Below are 25,926 nucleotides of genomic sequence, written 5' to 3' on the forward strand. Positions count from 1 at the left end.
TAATATCAATTATTTGAATAATATTTACTAATTTTAAATTTATCATGTTTTACTTTATTTATTTTAAAAGGCAAAACATTTATGTGATAAAATTTTAACTATTTTAATTGAAAATAATTATTAAGGCCTTGTTTGACAAACGGTTTTTTGATGGTTTTGGCAATGTACTGTTCATTTCACCTTTTTATTTTTTTAATATTCTTTTACTTTTTTACAACATATTAATTATTTTTTATTACTATTTAAATAAAAAAAATCACTACAAAACAATATTTTTTTTATTTTTTTATACCTAACATTCTTACTTTTTTTTCACATCAATCATTTTTTGCTACAGTATCGAACCAAAACCAAAACAAAATCGTTTATCAAACGAACCCTAAGATTTGAGAAATATTTTAACAATAAAATATGTAATAAATTCTAAAAAATCTTAATTCTTGATAGGAGTTGCTCTAATTGAGACATGATAAGTTGTATTCTTCAAGAGTTGGCAAAATATTTTAGACACAAAGAGAAATGAATAGTGTCAATATATATTTTATTTTCATCTTACAAATCAATGATTAGATTTGTCGACTTATATGGACTCCACATAAGTCAATGGTGAACCCCACAAATCTACCAGTTGATCTATTGAATTTATAAAAAAATATAAAAATAATATGAGCAAATTATTGGTGGCACAAGTAATTTCTTATATTAAAAAATCATGTGATTTTTAATTTAAAAATACCCATTCAAATTTCAAACTAAACACCCCTTAAAAGGCATTACCAAACCAACTGTGTTTCTCACAAGTTAAAAAACATATTGCAGTTTTAGTTTTATAAATGCGTTGAAACAAATTCCTTTAGTTTAAATAAAATTTCTTCACCAAGGTTTTTGCATCCTAGATTATTGACTTTGCATGTCACACTAATTTGTTCAAGTATCCAAGATCTCCCTATCTTTATAATTGCCACTTTGGATTTGCCTATTTGATAGGGTTGATTAAACTTCCCAATAATCTCGAAAGCATTAAACAAAAAAGACATTAGTGAACCAATTCTGAAGATTTAGTAAAGCTCAAAACAAAAGGACTAAGCTTGACTTCCCTCAGCTCTTTATAGGCCAGCAGATTATTATGTCTTGAAACCTCAGTAGATTTCCACCGTGCTAAGCAATGTCGATGGTTAATTACATAATGAAAAAGCATTTACAAGCATCACAGCAGCCTATACAATTGGCAGATAAAGCTTAATCCATCACCTCTGACTCCATGCATATAAACAGGGATCTTGCAAAATGATTCAAGCAGCACTGAGACAGTTCTCCCAAGTTCCATATTTTGAACTGAAGCTCCCTCCACCATTCTGCTGTGCATACTCAGAGAGAACTGATCGGGCACAGAAATCCCACGTCATTATTATCCTCTCAAGAGACAAGGGCTCCAGCAGGCTTCTGAGAGACAAGTTGAGCTTTGACTTTACCTTCACTGAAAGATCCTGGGGATCCTCTCTGTCAAAGCAACCAAGAAGAGGGGGATCGATCACCAAACTTCAAATGAAAGAAACATAAATAGAATAATTTTCATGTGCTGACAGGAAAAAGACTAAAAGTGTGAATGCTTGGATGAATTTTCATGGCAATATTAAACACTCATGAGCTTCTTTATAATTCACCCACTTCTTGCAGGCAATTCATTTTCTCAATGTGGAACTAACTTTATGAGGTGTCACAATCTCTCCCACTCAAATTCTTGATGTCTTCGTCAAGGCTCACACCATACAATGCCTCAGTGCCACATGGTATTGCCAAGTTGCTATGATATCATTTGTAACAATTCAATGAGCGTTATCCACATTGCGCTATCACTCCAAAATAACTAGTCAAGTTACAATTGGAACTCTATAGTCACATATAAAGTCCAATATCACCTAATAAGGAACCGATGTGAGACTTAGCACTCATTAGCACCTTCATAATCCACCCACTTCATGCGAACAATTCATCTTCCCAAAGTGGGAACTTTCTAAGGTGTCACAATCTCCCCCACTTAAATCCTTGATGTCCTCGTCAAAGCCAATGGGTCGTGGCCCTTCAAAACGACATGGTCTTACTAGGCTACTCCAATACTGTTTGTAATCATCCAAAGAATGCGCTAGCCACATATGCTTTATCACTCCAAAAGCATTAGTCAAGTTGCAATTAAAGCTCCCTAAATCACAAATAAATTTCAGTCTCACCTAATAAAGAACCAACGTGATAGTAACTTTCTGGGGTTTCCTAATCTCTCCCACTCAAATTCCTAGCATCCTTGTCGGGATTCATTGTGCCACGTGATGTTACTAACCTAACTTTGATATCATTTGCTACAACCCAAATAAATGACTAGCTATATCTGTGCTATCACTCCAAAACGATTAGCCAAGTTACAATTGGAGCTCCATAAAATTACTTAGAAAGTTCAATCTCATCTAATAAGGAACCAACATGGGACTTAGCACCCATGAGCTCCTTTATACATCACCCACTCCATGTGGCAACTCATCTTTGCAATGTAGAACTAACTTTCTAGGGTGTCACATATTACAATAGCCCTTCAGTATGATGGAATCACCCACTCCACTCTTCTGCTGCTCATTGACTAAAAATTAGTAAATTAGCATAGTGAATGGGCGGTTGTTAGAGTTGATGGCATAGTGCCCATCACTTTTCCAAAAATAGTCTGCATATATAAAATGGAAATAACAAGGTCTGTTCTCTCACCTGGCATCCAATAGCCTTTCATCTAGGAGTATGGGAGAAGTATATGGATAATTTGTGGGAACAAGCAATCTTAATGGCTGAATTGGCGACTGCATACCCATAAAACACAGAGTCAATACAAGGAGTAGAAAGGTAACGCATATAGTTTATGAAAAACATTTCGACTGGAATGTTTGGAAACTACCATCTGAGCCGAAACCAGCTGTGACTTAAAGTTTGGACTGATGGCCACAGCACTAAAGGAACACTTGACAATGGTACCTTCACCACCTTCAGTTGCAGCTGCAGTTGGAATGGTATCTTCATCACTAATAACTACCACAGTGTCTATCAGTTGCTGGTTTATTTCCCTAATTTCTTCTGACAGAGCATGCTTGGCCTGCAAAATGGGATACATTACTTCTTGCGTCGAAATAAAAGGGACTTTGTGACTCATTGTTCAAACTGTTCAAAGAAGGAAGCTAATTTTACAAATAAATAAATATGATTTAATTTATAAATCATATAAAAAAATATCTGCTATAATGGCCAGAACATGATTCATAATTAATAGGTAAGCATTGAATCCCCACACACGAGATCCTGTAAATATGAAAATCAGCAAAGTTGATTTTTAATTGTAAGGCGCAAGAAACCAGACAAACTATTACCAAGAGAAAGATTTAAAAGATACAATTTCAAAAGTTGAAAAAGAAAAAGAAATTACTAATTTTTAGCCTGTCAGCTCAGAGGGATAGAGTTTTGAGCAATTGCATGAAAATTACAGGTTCCAAACACCAAATTCAAAGGCTATTTAAATTTCTTCAAATTTCAACCTAATACTCGAATACAACTTTCCCATTCCCATGCAGATCAGGACTATGACCATTTGGATCTAGGCTCAAATGATAAGGATAAGAAACCATTCAGCAGAGCCTTCGGAAGCAAAAATTGAAAGATCAAAGGCCATCCAAAACAAAGTGACCAACACTTGCTCTTCCCTTTTTTCTCCCCTTTCTTTTCTTTTAAATTTTTAATTTAAAGCAAAATAGAAATCTTTCTGAACAACTTAATTTAAAGAAAAAGATGAACAGGAACCAGAAGACAGAAGAAAAGTTATGAATGGCGAGCTCAAACTCATACATTGATAGCTTGAGCTTTTAGGTTGGATGCTCTTAGAACATCAATAACTACGTCATATTCACAACATTTTGATTCTTTCAACCGAAACTGAGATGTCTGGATCCCCAAAGAGAGGTAATAAGGCAGCTTGGACAGACAAAAGGTACCTACAAAGTAAACTGATGGATGTTGTAATTTATAAGAATCATGACTCTATGTAGTCAAAGGACTGAATTTAAAAATCTTTTCACTTTTCCAACAGTAAGATTGAGGAGGATGTTTCCAATATAGAAAGAGTTTTGGATACCGAAAAGCTTTGGGCCATGTTATGGACACTCTTCAAACTGCATTCATGAAATCATGGTACTAAAAGATATGCAATAGTATCTTCTAGTTTCGATTGAAAACCACCAAAGCAGCTACACTACCTCAATCCTGGGCCTTTTGGTACTAGATGTTGTAGATGACTCCAACTCGGGCTCCTCCATGTCAATCCACCTTCTGTAGCCATCATGTATGCCGCCATTTGTTGGGTAAATATTCAAGGACATTGCACTTAATAACCGCTTCATTTTTCTTGTTTCATAAGAATCATTCTGCCTAATTAAATATCTTGGTTCCAAACAAGACTTAGTCAAATCCTCACCAATTGAAGCACTAGATCCATTAGCTGGCGGTGAACTTGATATCCAATCAGACAGACACATTACAGATCCAATGTCAGTAATAGAAGCACTAAATGCTTGGGATGAGATCGAGCTCACCTGATATTTGAACATGATATTAGGACTTCTTCATATGTATTCAGATTTTGTAAAGAAAATGTAAAGCAAAAGTATTTAACGAGGAACTTAACAGTTTAAACTAACCACATTAATTAAGCGCTGAAGAGGCTGCTCAGCTACACTCGGCTCATCAGAAATTATTGTAGACATTTTACAATCAATGCCATCCAGAGCACTGGACTCCTCAAGAAATGGCGAGGCTGAAATCCCAGGAGTGCAGATGACAAGTGATGAGGCTGGTCCTTCTGAACTGGGCCCACAATGTCCAGTATTTTCAGCATCTGGTAGTGACGAAGTATCAGAAGTAAGCTTCCCACAACTCCCTGACATAGAGGATTGAATCAAGGAGGATGAAGGTATGGCAGAGGTAGAGTTTGCAGTATGGAAATGGCTTCCAGCTTTTGTAAGAGGTGTTGGCAGATTCTGCAAATCAATCTGAGGAGAATGCTGAGCTAATGGAGAACAGGAGACTTTGGGTGAAGAAATTGGAAATGAAGCTCCTGAGTTTGAATGCTGAGAATTATACACTGAGGGCAAGCCACCTGACTGATGTTGCAAAATAAGTCCTGATTTAACACCCCTCCCTCGTTTTACTCTTGAGTCGTTTACTGCATTTTTCTGATGATGTGGCTCCTTGACACTCATCCCTAATCCCACTTTCAAACCATTTACATCATTCAACTGATTCTGTTTGTTTTCCTCGGCCTGTGGCTTTGCAGCCTGCTGCCGCTGCAATATTTGGCGATTCTGATGTACCAATTGGTGCTGTGTTTTGTGCTTTTGAAATTCCTGCTTAGGCTTTTGAGTTAGTACATCCAGATTATCTCTTCTTTGTTTCAGATGCATGTTTTGAAATGTATCAGAGCTCAACTCAAGAGGAGTCACACTTGACTGTGACACATTCATGTGGCTTATTGACATTAAGGTGTTAAAATTTGCTTGATTGGGAATGCTCGCAGGACTTCTTAAGGATCCCTTGGCAACTTGCTGCATTACTTTCACTGAATTTTCTTTTTCTGAAATTGTCAAATGCTCTATTGAATGCATCATGTTTTGCTGCAAGGTTCCAGGCTCAGATAAAGGAGACTTAGATTCATGCTGCAAGCTTGGTGAGTAATTCTGCTGTGACACGGTAGATTGCAGTTGTGGTATCTTTTGATCTTCAAGTCGTTGCACTTGAGATGTCTGAGTTTGTGGCTGTGGCAACTGTTGCACAGACTTCACGTCAGGATAAAGTTTTCCTTGCTGTGATGAAGAAACAGACTTCTTTCCAGTCGAATGAAGAACAAAACCTATCTTCTTTTCAAGTAAACCCAAGTGCTCACCATGAGCAGGTGTAATCTTGCTTTTGGACACATTTAGGAACGCTATAATTTGATTCAACACAAGAATAAGTTTTTCTATTTGGTCTGTCTTTGGTTGTTGAGGAACAGAACCGTGCTGGAAAAAAGAGCGACAATATAACACAAAATAAAATAAGGAATCACTATAGTGTAAAAAATTTAGAGTAATAACATGGCAAACGTATAATTGATTAAAGTAGAAAAATTTATAAGCATGAGTCTAAGTAGTAGCATACCTGCTGGACCTGCTGGAGTCTATTAGTTAATGTCTGCCAAATCCCATTAAGCTGTTTTAAATACCTGATTTTCAGACCTTCAACCTGCAAAGTAAATTTATTGGAAAAATAATGATTCAAGGCTTCTGCTCTTCAGCTTGTCATAATCTAACAAGAATACTTATATATATGTATCCATCAACGGATAATGATTGTATCAACAGAATATAAAAAAACACATTTATACCAGCTTCTTTACTATTTAATTTTTGCACACAATAGAAAATGTTGCAATGTTAACAATTCCAACAGAAACAAACACACAAAGACACACGGACATACACACACTCAGAGAGAAGAACAAGCAATTGCGCTATCATCATTAAAACATAACAATCGCAAATGAGAAGGTAACATGCATGTTGTAGCAATCAAGGTTTTGGCAAGGAAAGATGCTGAAAATTAGTCTTCCAAGGCAGAATGACTTACATTTTGTAAGTACTCTGTGTCTTCACAGACATGTCTAATTTTGAATGAAATGATTTCTTAGTTACAATATTGACTTTGGAATCAAAATTAAATTGTCGTAACTGCATTGAGTCTTTTCCAAAAAAATTATTAGCTTACATGGAAAGCTTAGTTTCAGAATGCTTGGCACTTGTTTGTGCTATCAAATTAACCAGAACACATAAATTTTACATATCTAGTGTAAAATTCTTTTCTTTATTAATTTTATTCACATCACAACGAATTCTTTTCTTTATTTGCATAGCCACAACGAATGCTTACTTATAAAAAGTTCAAGGGGAGAGAAATCCACTGGCGAAGCAAGGTATTTAGAAGACATTACCTTCTGATAAATCTCCTCTTGCCAATCACCAATATTTGCAAACGTTTTTTCAGATCTGGGATTCAGTGCTCCTACGAAAAGCATAGAGAAATTTTAATGCACCTATCTACTGAAAGTAAATCTTATAAACCAATAGTGAAAAGAAAAGGTAAAGAAACATTGCTGATGTTGTTTAACTCAGACAAACTGCTTTCAAATGAAATTACATTCAGAATGAGATAAAAGATCCAAAAGAGAGCAACTTCTCTTCAGACGATCTCTCCATGAGAATCTATACTATATTAGAATCCAACTTCTATGAAAAATCTAGCAATTTTCACATCAACAAAAGCAAAATTTTCATTGTTTCATTCATACATGTAAAAGTATAAGGTTAAAAAATTAAAATCATTTAACGCACCCACACTACCCAGAAGCCGGTAAGCACATTCATGAAGATTTAGTAGTTTGTTGGACAAGCAGTCAAATGTTTTAACTGTGATATGTGAAGAACCAGAAGCATGAGAGACTAGTGATCCATAAGAAAACAAGAATTATATAAAGATTCAAAATTATATCAAATTGTCTAAAATGTGCACAAATTCAAACCATGCTGCAAATGCAAAAGGAGAACAACCTGACTTAGCCAATGAAGTTAAACAACAGAGGTACTTATGCTTTGATGTAATGGCCCAGGTCTTTATTTCCGGGAAGATAAACATTTGAAGCATGGGCAAACTCCTATTTTCCTTTCAATTATGATTTGTAGGACACATCTATTAAAAATTCACATGCACTGCATCTACCTATTAGTGGTTGCCATGTCCAACATCTCTGTGTTGAAACAACAACACTCACATTTTCCTACTTCTTGTGATTTGACCAGAATCAGCATGACATACTAATTTATGTTTGTCCTAACAGTAGGGGTTTCCTGTTCTTGTCCAGCATCAAAGTAGTTTAAACCTCATCTCTGAATACCATATTTGACAAAGAAATATTGGAACCCAAATGAATCAGCTCTCCTATTAGATAGCAAACAACCCATATTAAGGTGTAACGTAATACTGGCAACATAGAAAGAGTATATTTTCCGAATTCCACTCCCGCTTTCTAGCACAAACATGCAACAGCTTCCTAATTCAATAATTAATTCAACTATCATCACCACATAACATAAGTAGAGCCAACAGTTTGACAATTCAGTGCTACTGTCATTTGAAACTGCATTGAATTGTTACGACAAGAGAACCACAAAAGAATACAGAGATGCACAAGCATAATGCAGAATCGCACAACTGCAGCATATACTTGATGAAACGTCTGAAAAGGTTTTTTATTTTTATTGTCTAGATTTTCATTGAATTAGAAAAAATTTCTTCCTGTCCAATTACATGCATTAACATACCTGATCTTTGAAAATTTTCCATTCCATCTTGTTGTGATGGATTTGGCAGCCGTTGTACCTTTTCTGGCTGTGATTGAGATATCAATTGCCTCTCTGGAAGTGGTGGTTGTAATTGTTGCCCTTGAGTTGACAACGAAGCTGAAGCTGAAGCTGTCTGTTGGGTTTGCCCCTCCATTGCAACATGAGTTTGACGCATACTCAAATTATCACATTGTTTCCCAAGCAGCTGCTTTTGCTGCTGTAGTACAGAAAAATTACTTCGTCCGGCCAACTGCTGCTGATGTGTGTTGTTTTGCTGGCCTTGCGAATGCTCCTGCTGCAAGTTTTGAGAGTTTTTCTGCAGGCATGGTAACCCTTGCCGCTGCTGCAGCGAGTAAGGGGCACTACTTTGTTTCCCAATCAACCGATTCTGTGTCATACTGGTAGCAGCCATATTTTTCTTCATTAGTTGTGGTTGCTGATGTGAAGGCAACAGTGGCTTGCCCAGCATTGGTGATTCATTTTGATGAGTAACAGGAACCTGTTGTGTTGGTTGCAGTTGTCTTACAACTGTTTGTGGATGTTTCATGAGCAGAGGCTGTGATGACTGTTGACAGGAAGACTGCTGACTCTGTAGATGGTCAGAAACTGCAGATGATTGTGAGGGTGCAATATAATCCTGTTTAAGGGGTTGTTGTTGCAGCTGAAAAGAATCCTGTAGTAACTTCTGAGGCTGCTGGTGGTTCTGTTGGGTAGCCACCTGCAGTGAACGTTGTCTTCCTTGAACCTGTATCGGGTTATTGGGAGAAAGACCAGAATACATCCCTTGTCCCACTGAATTTCCAACTGAATTCTGTGAAATGCCAGAGGTAGTCCGCAAGTTGGAAACTTTAGTGACAACATTTGGCATAGCAGTTACAGTTAAATCACTGAGAGGAGGCTGTGCATATCGTATGCTGGCATAAATTCCAGAAGATGCAACATTATTCTCAGCATTCAGTGACAACTGATGTTGAGACTGATTGGTGGAATGAGGATTAAGTGATTGCCTATGCTTGTCCACTTGGGACTGGATACCATGAGATTCTACACCAAAAAAAATAAAGAGTAAATGAATCAAAATTCAAGAAAAGCAAAGAAATAAACAAGCTATCCATATATTCAGAGAAGTTTGCGCCACTGACAAAAGAAGGATTCAAAAACTTGTTTATAGAAAATTTCCAAATTAGAGTTAGTTGGAGTAATTGTCAACACTACAAGAATCACATTTGAGTAAAAAGATCGATTCCTTTTCACACATTTTCTATAACATATTTTAACATTGTCAAGAATAATTGTATAGAGTGGCAAAAATATTAAAATCAATTAATCATAAACTATTGCTAAAGATTATTTGGAAGAAACTAATGGTGAAAGAGAAAGAAGAAAAAAAAAATCTAAGATCTGAAGTATGTTTGGCCAGGTTTAAATATTTGGAACAAGGGACAGAAGATAATGTTACAAGACCAGTACATAACACTCCAGATAAAAGCCTGAATGCAATAAAAGAAAACAAAGTACACGCAAATCCATGTCAACAGTGAAGACAGAAGACTAAATATTGTAAGTTGGTGAAGTTGGAAAAGTAATGCACTGTAGATTAAATCAAAGTCATGTTTACCTCGTGTTTCACCAGAACAGGAGGGCCTCGATTGTGAAGAATTAGGCACAACAGTCCGGGATGATTGCCCTCTTACACTTATCATCTTCACTGCTATCTTCCTTTTATAATCATCCTGAAAGTGGATATCAAGCAGTATTTATATTTCTCGAACAGGAACGCCTAATACTGAAGTGAAAAACAAGTTTCTTTACATTCTTTTGTATGAAAACTACATAAATCCTAGAAAAAAAATCATAAAGAACACAGAGATGAATTTGCAAGCAAGTCGGTGCTTGCTTTTAGAGAATCTTGGTGTACATATTATGAGATAACTAAAATAAGACTGTTGAGATTGAGTGCCAATCCATGTTGGGATGATGAGATGAAGTTAGGATCAAGATTCTACATTAGAGATGGATGAAAGACAATCAACATGCTATTTTCTCTCATCATTCAAGTATGGGTCACAAGAGTTTGAGACTAAGATACAAAAGTTTTTAGATAAGGCAATGTGCACTAATAACCAATGATTGGCCCAATTGAAGGTGATATTACATATTGAAATTGCAAGGATGTGAATCTAACAGGGAAGGTTGACTTCTAATTTAATAGAGAATATGACCACACATGTAGCAATTGCCAAAAAAGCACCCTCAAGAGAGAACCTAAAAGGCATTCTTGAGTTCAGTTGAGTTAAAATAGATAAAAGGACAAAAGCAAATGCTGCAAATGTAGATTATGGAATAATATTCCATTCGTGTGATCAACATACCTCATCTTTGGCAGCTGCATAAATCATCTCCTCAAAACTCTCAGCAAGTTTCTTAATACCAGCTAAATCATTTATCTTAGAAGATGGAACACACTTCTTTAATGTGTCAATGCTGCATGTGTAAATAAATATCCAAGCATTAATAAATGATCGGCCATGCTAGCAAGAAGAAGTTATCAAAAAGAAAGTAACTTTAAAATTATAAACAAACTAGATTCCTTAAATATAATATCAAGTGACATCATCATTAGACTTTACAGCATTCTTTATCAATTTTGTAACATTTAAGTCCATCAGTCAACTTAAATTGTCCAAGATTCATATATTGTCCAAAACGTAAGTTACATACTGTTTTTGTAACACCTCCATCCCACATTGAGAAGATAAATAGCCCATAGAGAATGGGTAAATTCTAAAGGTGCTCATAGATACAAAGTCTCGCATTGGTTCCTTACTAGGTAATATTGGACTTTATAAGTGATTTTTAGAGAGCCCTAAATTGACTGGTTCTTTTGAAGTTACAGCGCAAGTGTGGCTAACGCTTCCCCTAAATCATTACAAATGGTACCAGATTAACCTAGAAACAATATGTGGCGTTGAGGCACTGCATGGCGTGAGCCCTAACGAGGACGTTAGGGATTTAAGGAGGAGATTGTAACACTTTAGTCTCACATTGGGAAGATGAATAGCCCACATAGAGGGTAAATTATAAAGGCGCTCATGGATACTAAGTCTCACATTGGTTGCTTATTAGATGAGACTATGTTTTATAAGGGATTCTAGGAGAGCTCCAAAATGACTAGTCCTTTTGGAGTGATAGCACAGATGTAGTTAGCGTTTTCTATAAGTCATTACAAGAAAGGTAAAAAATGCAGGATCTCATGCAAGAATAAGTCACACATTAACAAAGAATTAATATAGATTAGTTTCAATCATGTCATTATTCCAAGATTAGAGACTTGAATCATGCAATTCTTTTCACCCTTTATTTCATATTCTACCTAAAAATCATTTCTTTCAAGTAAAAACAAGCAAGATCTACTAAATATGAGAAATCACACCGGACATACTTCCATAGTAGAAGAAGGCCTCCAAATAATAACAAGGGAAAACTACATTTACCCCCTTAAATTGCCACCCAATTTGCAATGTCCCCCCAAACTACCTAACCCTTACAATTAGCCTCCCTCTGTTAGGATTTTTTGTTAAATCCGACAGAAATGGGTCACGTGCGATACACATACTCAAAATAACAATAATACCCCTGCATCAAATAAAAAATTCAAAAAAAAAAAAAAAAACAGTGGGTCTCCTCCCAAGACCTTTCTTTTGTTACTCAGGTGGCAGGACATGGGTCTCCTCTAGACCCACAGCCTAGTCGTGCGTCTCCTTCGGACTTGCGGCCTAACATGGGTCTCCACACCCACGGTCTAGCCATGCGTTCCCCAATTTGGTTGTTGGTCACCATGGCCAGCAAATGTTTTTTTTTTTTTTTTTTAATTAAAAATCAAGGGCATAATTGTATTGTCATGCATATGATAGGGGGTATAATAGACATTTTATGTCACGTGTATTGCATGTGCCCCATTTCTATTGGATTTAACAAAAAACCCTAACCTAAGTGTAAAGGCTAGATAGTTGGGGAGGGACATAACAACTTTTTAAAGTTTGGGGGAAACATTATAAATTGGGTGGTAATTGGAAGAGGGGTAAGTTTAGTTTCCCTAATTACAAATTACTTGATAACCTTTTGAATCAAGAATACTTGCCAATAAATGGCTCTAGTTTTTTTTTTTTTAAAAGGGAAATAGTACACATACCCTACTCATGCTAACACTCAATTTGCAAGGTCTCCCCCCCCCAAAAAACTAAAGATTGCATCAATGTCCCCCCAAACTACCAAAAATTTGCATTGTATCCAAATTGACAAAATAACATTTTAAAAAAAGGCATGAAGAATGGCCCAAGGATGGTTTCAACCACTTCCTTCACCCATATCTGAGTGGCCGACCTCTATTTTTTTTTTTTTGCCATATAGGGGTGGCCGGCCACCCCCAGATATGACCGAAGGGATTGGCCGAACTACCCCTTGGCTATTTGGGGGCTTTAAAAAAATTGGAGGTAGCCAAACCACCTCCTGGTCTTTGGGGGGTGGTTTCAGCCACCCCTTCTTCCACCCTTTTTTTAAGAAAAAAAAAAAAAAATTTGCTTAAATTTTTTTTTTTTTTTTACAATTTATAGATGTATTTTTGTCTTATTAAAAAAAAATTGGGTAATTTTTTTCTTTTTGCCGGACAAACGGGTTGACTACAAATTTTTGATAGTTTGTAAGGGACATTGATGAAATCTTTAATTCATAGGGAAAAATCAGGTGTTAATTTGAGGGGGGTATGTATACTTTTCCCCTTTTTTTATATTTTCTTTTTTTTAAGAGTATCAATAGAAAATTGACACACATAATCTAAGTTATTTCAAACAACCAAATCAATTCAAAACTGAAATCATGTAATCTTACTTACATCTTGACCACGATCTTTTCTCGAGATCGTGGTAATAGTTTAGCTCTCCAATCACTGGCTTCCATGTTTCTTAAAGCTTGAAAAAATCTCCAACTGCTGATATCCACAAAATTCTGAACAAAAAAGGCATCATCAAAACTTTCCAAGAGCTCGCGGACATCATAAAGTTAGACATTGTGCAGCAGTGCAAGTCAAAGTATAGAAATAATTTTGTGCAACTAATGAAGAGAATAGGATTACACAGATTGACGATTTCTTTATTTGTGGTATCTCTGGTTTTTCCTTGGTCAGCTTTTTAGGCAACTCTCAAGTTGGTATAGCAGTTTGCGTAGAAACCATATTTTAGAGGTTCATGAGCTACTCCTTTGCTAGGGTGCTTCTAGACAAAGCATAAAGGAGAAGCATTCCAATGCTTCATTTTAAAGCATATTTGCTGCTAGCAGTATATGCACTATTATTCTACTCTCTCACTGGTTTAGTGATTCTATAATTTTGATATCTCTTTTTTTCCTTTTCGCTGAGGCGTTTTTCTCTTCCACACTTCTTGTATACTTGGGTTGCACCCCCTTGGCAGTTTTCCTTTGTTTATCTAACACACACTCAGAGAGAGAGAGAAATAGTCCCAAACATCAAACGACTTATGATTAATTTGCAACAAGAAAATTACATTTTTGTTTCATGTGAGACATTCTCCTATCTTCCATTACACAAATAAATGTAATTCAAATAGAAAACAGTCAGAAGAAGAATCTTCAATGCTATCAAAAAACATTAGTACCTTACACAATTTGAATTATATCCTGCTCAAGCATAATCATGTTGACCTCCCTATGATTGGAAATAGAATTAAACCAATTAACCAAAGATTCCGCACACAATAAGATTAAGTACAGTGCATCTTTTTCATGTATCTTATATATGCATGGCCAATTGCCTTAAATTGCAACCCAATTGCCCGTGAAGGGAAAATTCTGGCACGAAAGGCCAGGACACAGCATCATCATCAAAATTTCCCTAAACAATAAGTCAGAGATTGCATTTTGCCAACTATGGCTCCCCAAACTTCTCAAACTTTTTAAGTTAAATAATTTTTTTCTCTAATTTAACCCCCCAGTTCTGAATCCTAGTTTCGCCCCTGCAACTACCAACTCCGGAATTGAATATCTGTCAGTAGGTCTTCCAAGTTCCTTCACAAATTCTCATTCTAAAGGCAAATGACAACAAAGTTTCTAAGTTATCATTACAAAGATGGAAACTCCATGATAACAATTTTCTAAGCCATAATTACAAAGATAAAAATTCCAAACCCCAACGCTCAAGATTATAAGGAAACTCCCATTAATTTTTTTTGGGCCAAAAAATTTTTAACTATGTGAATTTTTCTTTCTTGGCCAATATAATTTCTTGAATTTCTTGTTTATGCGTGTATTTATAAATAAGACAAATTTTTATAAGAACCAAACAGAGCAGGCAATCATAGACATGATCAACCATCAAACCCATACACTCTCGGCCTCTAAACCTAACTTCATTGAAAAAACAATAAATCGCCAGTTTCAACTAAATTCAATCACAGCCAATAGAGTAAAAAACAAAAACAAAACTCACTGAGAGAAAGAAAGAGAGAGAGAACTGATCAATCGAACGAAAAAAAGCGAAGGCGTTTAGGGTTTCTGAATTCTGATGGAATCGGTGAATTCTTGCGAGCCAAGGAATCTCAGTAGCCGAGTCGCCGAGTGTCTTTTGGTTCCGTTTCTCAGTGACGCGGAAAGCGAAGATACTTTCTATGCATATATAGCGATATATTCCCGCGAGCGTTAAGGGGGGTTTAAATTCCGAGCCTGGCCGGGCCCACTGTATTTTAATAAAAAAAATACAGATCAATAAACTTATAACAAATGAAGCCCCCCCCTCCCCTCCACTCCAAAAAAAAAAAAAAATGTAAAATTAATCTACTTGGTTTACCTGATTTATAATTAACTCAACATGATATTAAAATGAACTCAAAGATATCTGAAGTATGCTAAAAAAACAATTTAGTCCACATAGTCAAATTTCGTTAATTGAATTACCAGATTCTGATAGCGTGAAACGTCCGAGCTAATAAATTTGTGACAATTGTCATATTTAAGCCAGTGTCACACTAACGGAATATGTTAAATTTTTTTTTTTTTTAACATACTTTAGGGACTTCTAAATTCATTTTGATATTACACGTAACTAATTGTAAATCAGGTAAACTGCATTGACTAATTTTGTATTTTTTTCTTTTTTTTGAAAAAAAAAAAAAAAAACACTTATATACTCTACTAACTACCTTGTCATTTGCTTTTATTCCCAAACTAATATTTGGTAACTATGAGTAAAATATTGTTCTTACTATGTTCAAGAGCTTACAAATTACTATATGTAAGTGCAATCACTTTGTTACTGTATATGAAATAGATGATAATAATTAATTTACTAATTTTCTTTATGATTTTCATTAATCAATTTTCCTTTAAATTAAAAAAAAAAAAAATCAATACCACCTTCACAAAAAAATAATAATAATAATATATAAATAAAATTGAACTACTCTAATGCAAAAGAGACATGTTATACATCATTCTTTCAATCATCTTTTAACTATCTCTTTTTGCAAACCTAATGGATTAATCATTGGATTTGTAAACTCATGTGGGTTCCACACAAATTAAATAATGAATTCACCTACTATTTTTATCATTTCGCAATGCAAAATTGACCATTTTTAATTATTCCTTTAGTATTTACTTCCATGGAACAACGTTTAATGAATAAATTAGACACTAGAAAAATCTTATCATGTAATAGTGTTTTTTCAACAAGGTTGTGTTTAAGAAAAAATTTGAAAAAGAATAAGAAGCTAATTTCAACAGTCTAGTATTTAATTTATAGGAATTTCAATCCTACAAATTCAATTTTTCATTATTTTGATGATTTACATAAAGAAATTAGTTCAAATACTCTATCAATTACCCGATTACAGAAATAATTAATGATGACAATCTATAATTTAATGATGGAAGAGATAATGGTGCTACGAGCGCACGATCAAAACAACTAGAGGTAGCGGTGATTATGGTGGTAGTTATTAATGGCAGAAGATGACGATAATAGTGCCAATGGTGACGGGTGACAGTTACAATAGTAGCGATAGTTATAGCATGCAACAATATTGGTGGCAGTGACAATGACAATAATGACAGAGGTGACGGTTACAGTCGTGGCGATAGTGATAGCATGCAAAAATAGTGTTGGCAATGACACTGACAAATGGCAGAGGTGACGGTTACGTTCGTGGCGATAGTAATAGCATGCAACAATAGTGTTGGCAGTGACACTGACAGATGGCAGAGGTGACGGTTATAGTAGTAGTGATAGTAATAGCACGCCACAATAGTGTTCGCAGTGACAATGACAAATGGCAGAGGTGACGGTTACAATAGTAACGATAGTGATAGCATGCAACAAATAGTATTGGTAGCGACCATGACAACAATGGCAATATGAATAGTTATGGTGAATTGTAAGGAAAATATAAAAAGAAACACTATACGCACAACTTTTATTCATCTTTTATCTCTTAAAGGTGATGTGACTTTTAATATCACTATTGGATTTGAAATTAATTACTTTTAGATTTTGATCCAACGATGATTTTAAAAGGCATATCAAAATTTGAGAGGATAAAAAGGAAATAAAGGTTCTATGTATAGCATTACTCAGCATCTTCACAAATATATTTATTTTACAAAGTCTCTATATGAGACCGTGGCCAAATCGTTACGCCTTTCGTGCGAGTCGGAACTTACTAAACAAGACTTCAGTCATTGGCTCCCCTGTCATGAGGTCACCAACTTCCTTAATTTTCCGACACTAATACATGGTTGTGGCGGTAAATGAGTCAATCATAGGTTTTGGGATATGAGAGAGGGACGGGGGGTGTAACGCCCCAGAAATTAATTAATTGGTAATTAATTTCACGATTCGTCTCCCAGTCTTATCCCTTGAGGGGCAATACTCAGGGACCTCTACTCCTCGAAAAGAGAGGATACTAAGCAGGGGAAAGTATTAAAATTGTATAAACATTAACCATTACAACCAGAGCATCTACCAAGAATCATCAAAGTAGCTGAAATTTCACTATACATATCATCTTTACAAGGGATCCATTCTATACCTTAAAAAGCAAACATTCATCAAAGCTCTTAAGTTTATAACATAACTCAAAAGTACTAGTTACCATAAGTACTCGCCAAAGCTTGCAATAAGTTCTCAAGCATCTCTTGAATCGAATCATCCATAATAACCGGATGCTTTGCGATATCCATCTTCTGCTAAACTATCTATAACAACATAGTTGTACATATGGAGAAAAAAATAAAAATAATACAAGGGTAAGTTCGACGACTTAGTGAGTATAAACGCACATGACGCACCCATCATTAAAAGTTGAATTCAGTTGTTTATAAAGCACATGCAACATTATGAGATGACAGTTTATCATGGATGTAATATAGATATAATATATGCTTATAATCATGAGTAGCAGTTATAGTTCAACCGTATGGTCTACCCGAGATATTACTCCTTCTCAGCAGGGTTGGCACTGTCCCAAAGAACCTATAATACAATACTGGTGCCTCAAAATTGTACGCTACCGTCCATAACATTAGTGGCACGACCGAGTCCGACCTCGGATGGCCCATACTATTAATGATGTACGTCATGTAGTAACCACCCATTAGGGAATGACTGCGACTGGTCACGAAACTATTGGATCCAAAGCCCTCACACACATACATTTGACCATAAAGTTAACATGTATAGTAAGCCCATGACCGTTATCCCGCACGTACCAGTGTACCATATCATATGATACAATTAATCTTATTCGTCTTTTACATGCATGGTTTCACAAGTCTTATCATTATCTTATTAATCAATATACGTTTTCATGAAAGAGAGTTCACAGTAGTTCAAAAATGTATTTCATGAGAGTTGCAAAATATGTATGTTATATATATATAGACGTGCAATGCGAGAAAAGTAACAACAAGCATCCCTGTGAGTTTGTACTCACCCGGGTCGAATAAATTCTCCAAGTACTCCTCCAAAAGTCCTAGGCTCTCCAAATTTGTAGAAAACCTCCAATTAGTCCTAAGTCCACTAAAACAAACCCTAAACTCAAAAAAAGGGATCGTTGGGTACTCGGCCAAAAAGGTCATTCCTTGAATGAAATTGGTCGAGTGCTCGACCTAGGGACGAGTGTTCATCCAGTGAGGTTCAAGTAGAATCTCATTTGACCCAAGTGCTTCCCGAGCCTTCCTCCGACTAGTCCTAAGGCCAAAAAGGGTTCTAACAACTCCTAACCAACATGATGCCTTCTAATAACATGGTTACATCTAATGGAACGAACAACTAAACAAATCAAAGCCTTAATAAATTACTAAGCAAGAATCAACTAATAACTCAATGAAAGGGTAAAGATTAACTCCACACGCTAAATCCTCCAAGTAAGGCCTCCTTTCTCACCAAAAGCTCACAAAACCTCACAACACTCACAAAACTAAACCAACAGGGTTTCCCCAAGCTCTAAAGGTGAGAAAATTCGAATGGGGTTGGTGTTATTTATAGGGGAAGAGGCTGAGGGCAAAACGGTAAATATCTGGAAGAGGCGCACGCTCGTGTACTGTTCATAACAGGCCAAAAATGATTTTAAGGCGTAGCAGGAGAATCTCTGAAAAGGTGCGAGCACTCAGTGTACTACAGGGTCGAGCGTTCGTGTACCGTAGCTCAGAGGGGTCAGAGTTGCAAGTGACACGTGCAGGTAAAAACCAGCGGTCCAAAAGAGGTCAACGAGTGCTTGGCCTTGTCCCCACACTAGCGTTCATGTATGGCCATCAGGCGAGCGCTCGTGTATGGTCCCCACATGAGTGTTCGTCTACTGTAACTCCAAGATCCAAAATTCCAAAAATGCCCCTCCATGTGATCCTAGTGACCCAAAGTCCAATTAACCTTATAATTAAAATGTCATAAGCTTAATTAATTATTTGGGTCACTACTGGGGGTGGTGAATATAAGTATGACATGTTTCATGGAATTTGAATATGGAACAATAATTGAAATTTTCAAATTCAAAATTTCACGCATTATCCAAAGTAGCTTTCTTACTTATCCAAATAAGTAAAACCAATGTTATGAATTTCTAAGTTGTGAAATCTCACCTCAAAATCCATAAATTCAAAAAAGTACATAAAATAAGGCAATCCATATTCCATCTTTTTGTTAAACAAAATTTAATATGTTTTTGCCTTAGAATCATACCACCTATGATATTCTTTTAAACAACATATATAGTATGAGTATTGCTAGATATCACACTTTCAAAGTGTCACAAGCCGTGTTAAATGAATATAGAATTTTTAGTATTTAGCATTTCTTTATTCAAACTACCTTAAAGAGAGCATATGATCATTAGAGCATCTCCAGCAAGAGTTTTCATTTTACTACTCAAAATACAACCTTTTTTTTTTTTTTTTTTTTTCATTTTAGCTACTAGTTTTTCACTACACACTCCAACAAGAACATTTACTTTAACTATCTACTCTAATTAAATATTATTTTTCAGTATTATTTTATTAATTTTTTATCATTTCCTTGTCTTCCCCATAAAAAGAGATAAAGAAAGAAGGAAAGAGAAAAGATTAAAAAAATATAAAGAAAGATAAAATATAATAAAATATTACTTACAAGTTACTGCAGTAATTTGTAAATATGAAAGTTCACTGTAGCAGTAGTATTTTACAGTATCTGTTGGAGCAAGAAAAGTTAACAAAATAGCTAAATTTAACTAAAAACCTAGTTTATAAATAATACTCGAGATGCTCAGATTTGGCTTAGGTACTATATATTAAAATAAAATAAAAAATAAAAATACAAGAAATTTAATTTCAATTTGTTATTAGAAATAGATAAAGTAAAATTAAATATATATGGACAGTTGAAAAAACTAAGCATAAGAAGATATAAGCTGAGGCTTGTTTTGTAATAATTAAAGGTAAGTAATTTTGATTATTATGGTAATTAAGAGCTTCTTGATTTATTAGTTACAGCTGTAAACGTGTGTAACTTTTTTTCTGTAGAAACAAGCAAACAACAAGAACAAGAAGATCTCTAATGTAAACAGTACTCTTTCTCACAGCTTCCTCATCAGATTTCTTTCCTTTTCCAACTATTTTTCCATCACTTCTAAATTAATTAATTAATTAATTAATCACGTGAATATATAGGGAGAAGAAGGAAGCGGCCAGCAATCCCCCACCTATATTCATAATGATTTTTTTAAATTTTTTTTCCTAGTAACGGATGTGATTAAATTTAATTAAGCCAAATTAGTTTGAAATTCTTGATAATATGCCAGTATGCCACTTTCCCATTGCGGCATATTCATATTAATTACTAGGCTGGATAGCAATATTGCTGTAATTTTTACTAATTACCCCATTTTTTCCAAAACAAAAAAATAAAGAAAAAAAGGAAAGCTAAGAAGTCTAATTGTCACCTTCAAAACTATATCCATCTATGGATTCACTGTTTCCAAACAAATTTTTAAAAAAAATTAAATTAAATTTTCCATCAAATTTTCCTTTGAATCATGCCGTAGAAACAAAACAAAGGTTTATAGTCTGTTTGAGATTGCGATTTGCGATAAGGAACTTAAAAAAAATATTTTTTAGTACATGAAAAGTTGTGCAAAGTAAAAATTGGTCGTTCTTAGGGTCCGTTTGGGAGTGCGATTTCAATAAGTGTAATTTTTAAAATTGCGTTTTTGAAATCACTACTTTTTTAAAATCGCATAGACATTTTGGTAAAACATGTTAAGAAGTATTTTTTTTTTTTTTTATCAATTGAGTGTTTGGATAACATTAGCATATAATTGCGGTTTTATGGCCAAATAGATAAATATTGCGCCAAATATTGTTTTAAGCGAAATCGTGATTTTGGTTTAAATTCGCACATTTTCAAATAAACACCCCCTAATCAGCTTATAGAAATCGCGAATTTTTTCACGATTTTAAAATTTGCATTTTTAAAATCGCAATCCCAAACACTCAAAAATTGCAATTTAGTTTAAAAACGCAGATTATTTTTTAAAAACCGCACTCCCAAACGAACCCTTAGCTTTTTTTACTCTAAAAAGGGTCAAATCACAAGTTTGAAAATGATTTTTTTTTTCCCCTAAAAAGCTCACACGCTCTAAACTTTTTAAAGCCGAACAAAGTTTTCTTTCAACTCAGTCTATTAAATTAACATATGTCTGTTGGAAGACATATGCATGTATCCTTGGACTGATTTACATTGAATGGCCAAGATTCAAGTTATAAATTTATTGCAATAAATTGAGTGCATGCATGAGATATTATCTCAGACCATCAATGGAAAAATCAGTTTTACAAACATATATTAATTGTAGTATCTTTCAAAATTAAGCACGTACTCCGTACAAACCCTAAAATAGTGAGAGTTGACTTGTGCTTTACTCAAATTAATTAACCACGTGAAAGTTTTTTCATGCCTGTATTTTTCCATATAAATTCAATCTCCCAAAACAAAAACATATATCAACCAACCCAAAAGAGGATAGGACTTATGAATTTGATCCATTTTATGGCTTAAATTAAATATTGAATAATTTTATATATTATATTAGTATCCCATATTATATATTGACTTGACAATATTTCCAATTTATTATTGGATTTTTAAAAAATAAAATAAAATGGTTGATCTAACGGTGGTAGTGCGATAATAATGTAGTATGTAGCATTACCGAAATTATCATCATATTGGGCTGATGTGGCATATTTTTTTAACAAAGTCTGACGGGCGCTACTAAATGAGCCGTGTGGCATGGAGTACTATAATATATAATGCTTCAACCATTTGATCAGTACTGGTAAAAAAGTTATTAATTAAGGATTAGTTTTTACTCTCATGTCATTTATAGTTGTATGACAGTTGTACATGAATCTATTAAATATAATTACTCTTACTCTAAATTTAAATTTTAAATGATATGACGTCATATAAATCATGCGACAACAAATTTTTTTTAAAAAAATAAAAAATAAAAATTTAAGGGTAGCATATGAAGTAATTCAAAATTGAAAATTAGAACAAAGAGTGTATCAATAACGGCAATTTTATTTATTTACATCAATCTGAAGTTCAATACTGAATTGAATCAAAGAAAAATTTAAAAGATACATCTAAGAATTAATTTAAAAATCACAATATTATTTGTAATGTACTCTAAATTAACTAGAACGTAATTATGCATGATTAAAGCTTTAATGACAAATCGAGTCCGGCCACTGGAGCATCGGCACAATGATCACTTTCCGGCAGCTCCTCTCGGGGAAGGTAATCACTACTACTACTAGTTGCCCTAATTTCAGCCATGATTTTGGCAGAAGATCCACCAATATTTCGAAAAAGTGCACCACTTTCCTGAATCAATCTTGAAGAAGAAGTAGTACTCCCTGCTAACACACCACCATTAATGTTATGTGCCTGATAACCCTCCAACCTCAGCCGATCAACCGACGATTGCGGGCTCATTAGTGACTGCCTCGACCACCCGCTGTGGCCGCCGAACCGCCACGGGTAGCTCGAAGGCTTGTGAACCATGGACTCAACCCGAACGCCAAGAGATCTGTTGAAAGATCCGTAGAGAGAGTGTGTGGAGATGCTTGAATATGGATGGTAGTAAGGAAAGTTTTGGTGTTGAAAAGCATCCATATCCATCCCTTGACGTCGTTTAGCCAACGCACGCTCTTGTTTGTGTGCGTTTTGATGCCCTCCAAGTGCTTGCGACGTCGAGAACTCCCTCTTGCAGAAGTTGCATGAAAAAACCCTAGGCTGATCTGACTTCTTTTCACGAGCGCTATCATCTGCTCCCACCAAAAAAATATAAATTCAATTATTAGATTCAATTATTATTTTTTTTTTACTCTAAAAAAAGCGGTTTTGGAAAAAACTTGAAAGGGATTTTTCTAAAAATTATTTTACGCTTTTTATATAGGCAAAAACTCTATTTTCCAACATAATCTTCCAAACAAGCTAAGGTCTTAACATATTATCAGAACAAAGATTCTGAGTTTGAATATTGTATTCATCGTCCACGTCTCATCTCAATTAAACAATCAAGGTGTTAAGGCTTACTTATTAAGGAAAAGTTTAAGCCCAGACGTGACATGGCATTTAACAGAGAAGAAGAAGAAGAAGAAAAACCTGCATTAATGGAGTTGAAAAGATTGAGCTCCATATTTGTGGATGTGCCTGCACGGTTGGAATCATCGTTGGAAAGCTTCAAATCCAGCAACACATGCTGTGGTTGATCAGCTACTAATTCCGAGCCTTTAACAACTTTGTCTTTCACTTTCATCATCTTCTTCTCGAAACCTTCTTTGAGCGGATGATGATCGTCGGGTCCTTCGGAGGCGGCTGCGGAGATGCTGGAGGCCTCGGATGGGCATGTTTCAGAGCGGCCGTGTGCATCCATGGGAAAACAAATTAAGGTTAAATGTTTTTTTTTTTGTTTGGGGGGTTTGAGGAGAGGATGAAGGACAAGGATGTTCTTTATATTTAGGGTTGATGAGTAAATGCAATATCCTATGTATATGGAAACAAATCACATTGTGCAGTTATTACATGCATTATATTAGCAAAAAGATTGAACTGTGATGACTAAGCTGGCCTGAGATTTTGTCTCAAACTTTATTCCAAATATATATATATTGAAGTACATTGTGAACAGGCTGTTACTCAATTAGGGCAAACTTCCATAATGAGTACATCGAGTATTTATTATGTACTTTTCAAAATGGAAGGAAGGTTGGTAGCTATAGGAGTATATATATATGCATAAAAAGAAAAGGGTTTGGCTTGGTTCCGGTTTCAGTTCAAAAAAAAAATATATATATATGAGTGTAATATGATGTCATAGACAATTGGGATGATATGACAGTAAAAATCAATTTTTGAATAACCAAGAGCTTGTAAAAAGAAAATTTAATGGCTAATTTTCACTGACAGGTCATTAAAGTTGTAAGGGAGTCGTATAACAAATACTAAATAGCATCATTACTTATCTCAGTTATCTATTCAAGTACTGGCAAAATTATCTGTTCCGCTTGGTTCTGGTTATAGTATTAATGTTATTTAGTAGATTGTAATATGATTGTTATACAGTTGGAATGACGTGGCAATGAAAATCAACATTTGGCTTGTAAACATAGAAATTAAGGGTTGATTTCCCTTAATGCCACACCATTCCGGTCATATAAAACTCGTATAGCAGTCTACTAAATAATATTTTTCATTACTTATTTATTCAATTGCTGTCAAAATTATTTGGACATTCATTTTGGCAAAAACTTTTGGAAGCACCTAATATTCTAGAAGTCTAGTTCATTTGACACTTAAACATCCCTAAACTTTTATGCTTTGATTTTCTTCCCTCTTCTTTGGTGTGATTGAAAATAAATTTCAACACCTTTGCCTTTAATTATCTTAATTAAATTTATAATCAAAATGAGATGGCATACAAAAAAAAAAAAAAAGAGATTTTTTTAATATAAATACATATATAGGGTCAGGTTCAAATTACAATATATAATTGGTATAAATTTTTATATTAATGCACGTTACTCAATAACTTTTAATTATTTGAACAATCTCACTCTTAGATTACATATTTTCTTTGTGCTAATTAAAGTCTCATCTTAAATTCTATGTCAATCAGAGGACAGAGATCACTATCAAATCCATAATTAAATGTATATATTTTTATTATAAATAAATAAATAAAACTGAACATTAATGGTTAACCTCTATTAATCATGTTATTTGGAGAGCTTCATAATTAGCTTGAAAAATAAATAAATATAAATATGTAGGAACTATATGATAATTATTGGGTAATCATTAATTATATGATATATATATACATAAATATAACAGCAAAACCAGCCAGCAAAATTAGTGGCAACAATCTACCCATCGAGCTGCTCATACTATAAAAGCTTCTTCACAAACGTAGAGAAAGAATGTGAATATGAAATCATTTTGGATAAGACTTGATTCATGCTTCAAACACTTCACAAATTTCGTAAGAAATTCAAAGCTAAGCAATTTCCAGATCTCTACGTACTCTATTAATTTTGCTATGATTTCATCATCTACTTAATCATTTCATGTTCCGATTAAGGTAATTGTCTGATCAAGATTCCCTACAACACTTGAGGATTATTGAAATTTCTTCTACCCCCTAGAATTGTGCAAGGGGCCGGCTGTAAGAGCACCCTGATATCTTAATTTCTTGTCCTAGTAGGAGGCCCACCCGCTCGGAGTCGCTCTCACAGTTTCCTACAATTTTTTCTTTACCTTTAAAAACTGAAAACTAATTCACTTGTTTTAGGATTCTTTATCTTTGCCTTGAATCGTCGTGTTTAAACATTACTTCAGTAATCTTTAATCATTTCAAAAACAACC

The 25,926-nt window shown here is 34.7% G+C and overlaps 2 protein-coding genes across 6 annotated transcripts; both read right to left on the reverse strand.

Annotated features, from left to right (window-relative positions):
- Positions 1 to 1,063: 1,063 nt before the first annotated feature.
- On the reverse strand, positions 1,064 to 15,095 carry LOC132170271 (mediator of RNA polymerase II transcription subunit 15a-like). Of its 5 annotated transcripts, none has more exons than XM_059581215.1 (13): positions 14,978 to 15,095; positions 14,123 to 14,172; positions 13,345 to 13,457; positions 10,826 to 10,937; positions 10,072 to 10,186; positions 8,433 to 9,497; positions 7,046 to 7,116; positions 6,217 to 6,300; positions 4,722 to 6,077; positions 4,281 to 4,616; positions 2,936 to 3,130; positions 2,752 to 2,840; positions 1,064 to 1,500 (listed from the first exon to the last, which is right to left on the reverse strand). In XM_059581215.1, exons 3-13 carry the CDS (start codon positions 13,407 to 13,409, stop codon positions 1,293 to 1,295), a joined length of 3,696 nt encoding a protein of 1,231 aa, XP_059437198.1. In that variant the 5' UTR covers positions 13,410 to 13,457; positions 14,123 to 14,172; positions 14,978 to 15,095; the 3' UTR covers positions 1,064 to 1,292. The 5 variants fall into 5 exon arrangements, 4 of the variants coding, with proteins under 4 accessions (XP_059437198.1, XP_059437190.1, XP_059437182.1 ...); XM_059581207.1 differs by having other exon boundaries at positions 14,953 to 15,095; XM_059581199.1 differs by lacking the exon at positions 14,123 to 14,172.
- A 7,618-nt stretch (positions 15,096 to 22,713) lies between these two features.
- On the reverse strand, positions 22,714 to 23,935 carry LOC132172784 (zinc finger protein 3-like). Its single transcript, XM_059584357.1, has 2 exons — positions 23,665 to 23,935; positions 22,714 to 23,324 (listed from the first exon to the last, which is right to left on the reverse strand). The coding sequence occupies exons 1-2, from the start codon at positions 23,933 to 23,935 to the stop codon at positions 22,714 to 22,716; spliced, it is 882 nt and encodes a 293-aa protein (XP_059440340.1).
- Between the last annotated feature and the right edge of the window lie 1,991 nt (positions 23,936 to 25,926).

The sequence above is a fragment of the Corylus avellana genome, chromosome ca1, assembly GCF_901000735.1.
Source record: "Corylus avellana chromosome ca1, CavTom2PMs-1.0".
In the NCBI taxonomy this organism is placed as follows: Eukaryota; Viridiplantae; Streptophyta; class Magnoliopsida; order Fagales; family Betulaceae; genus Corylus; species Corylus avellana.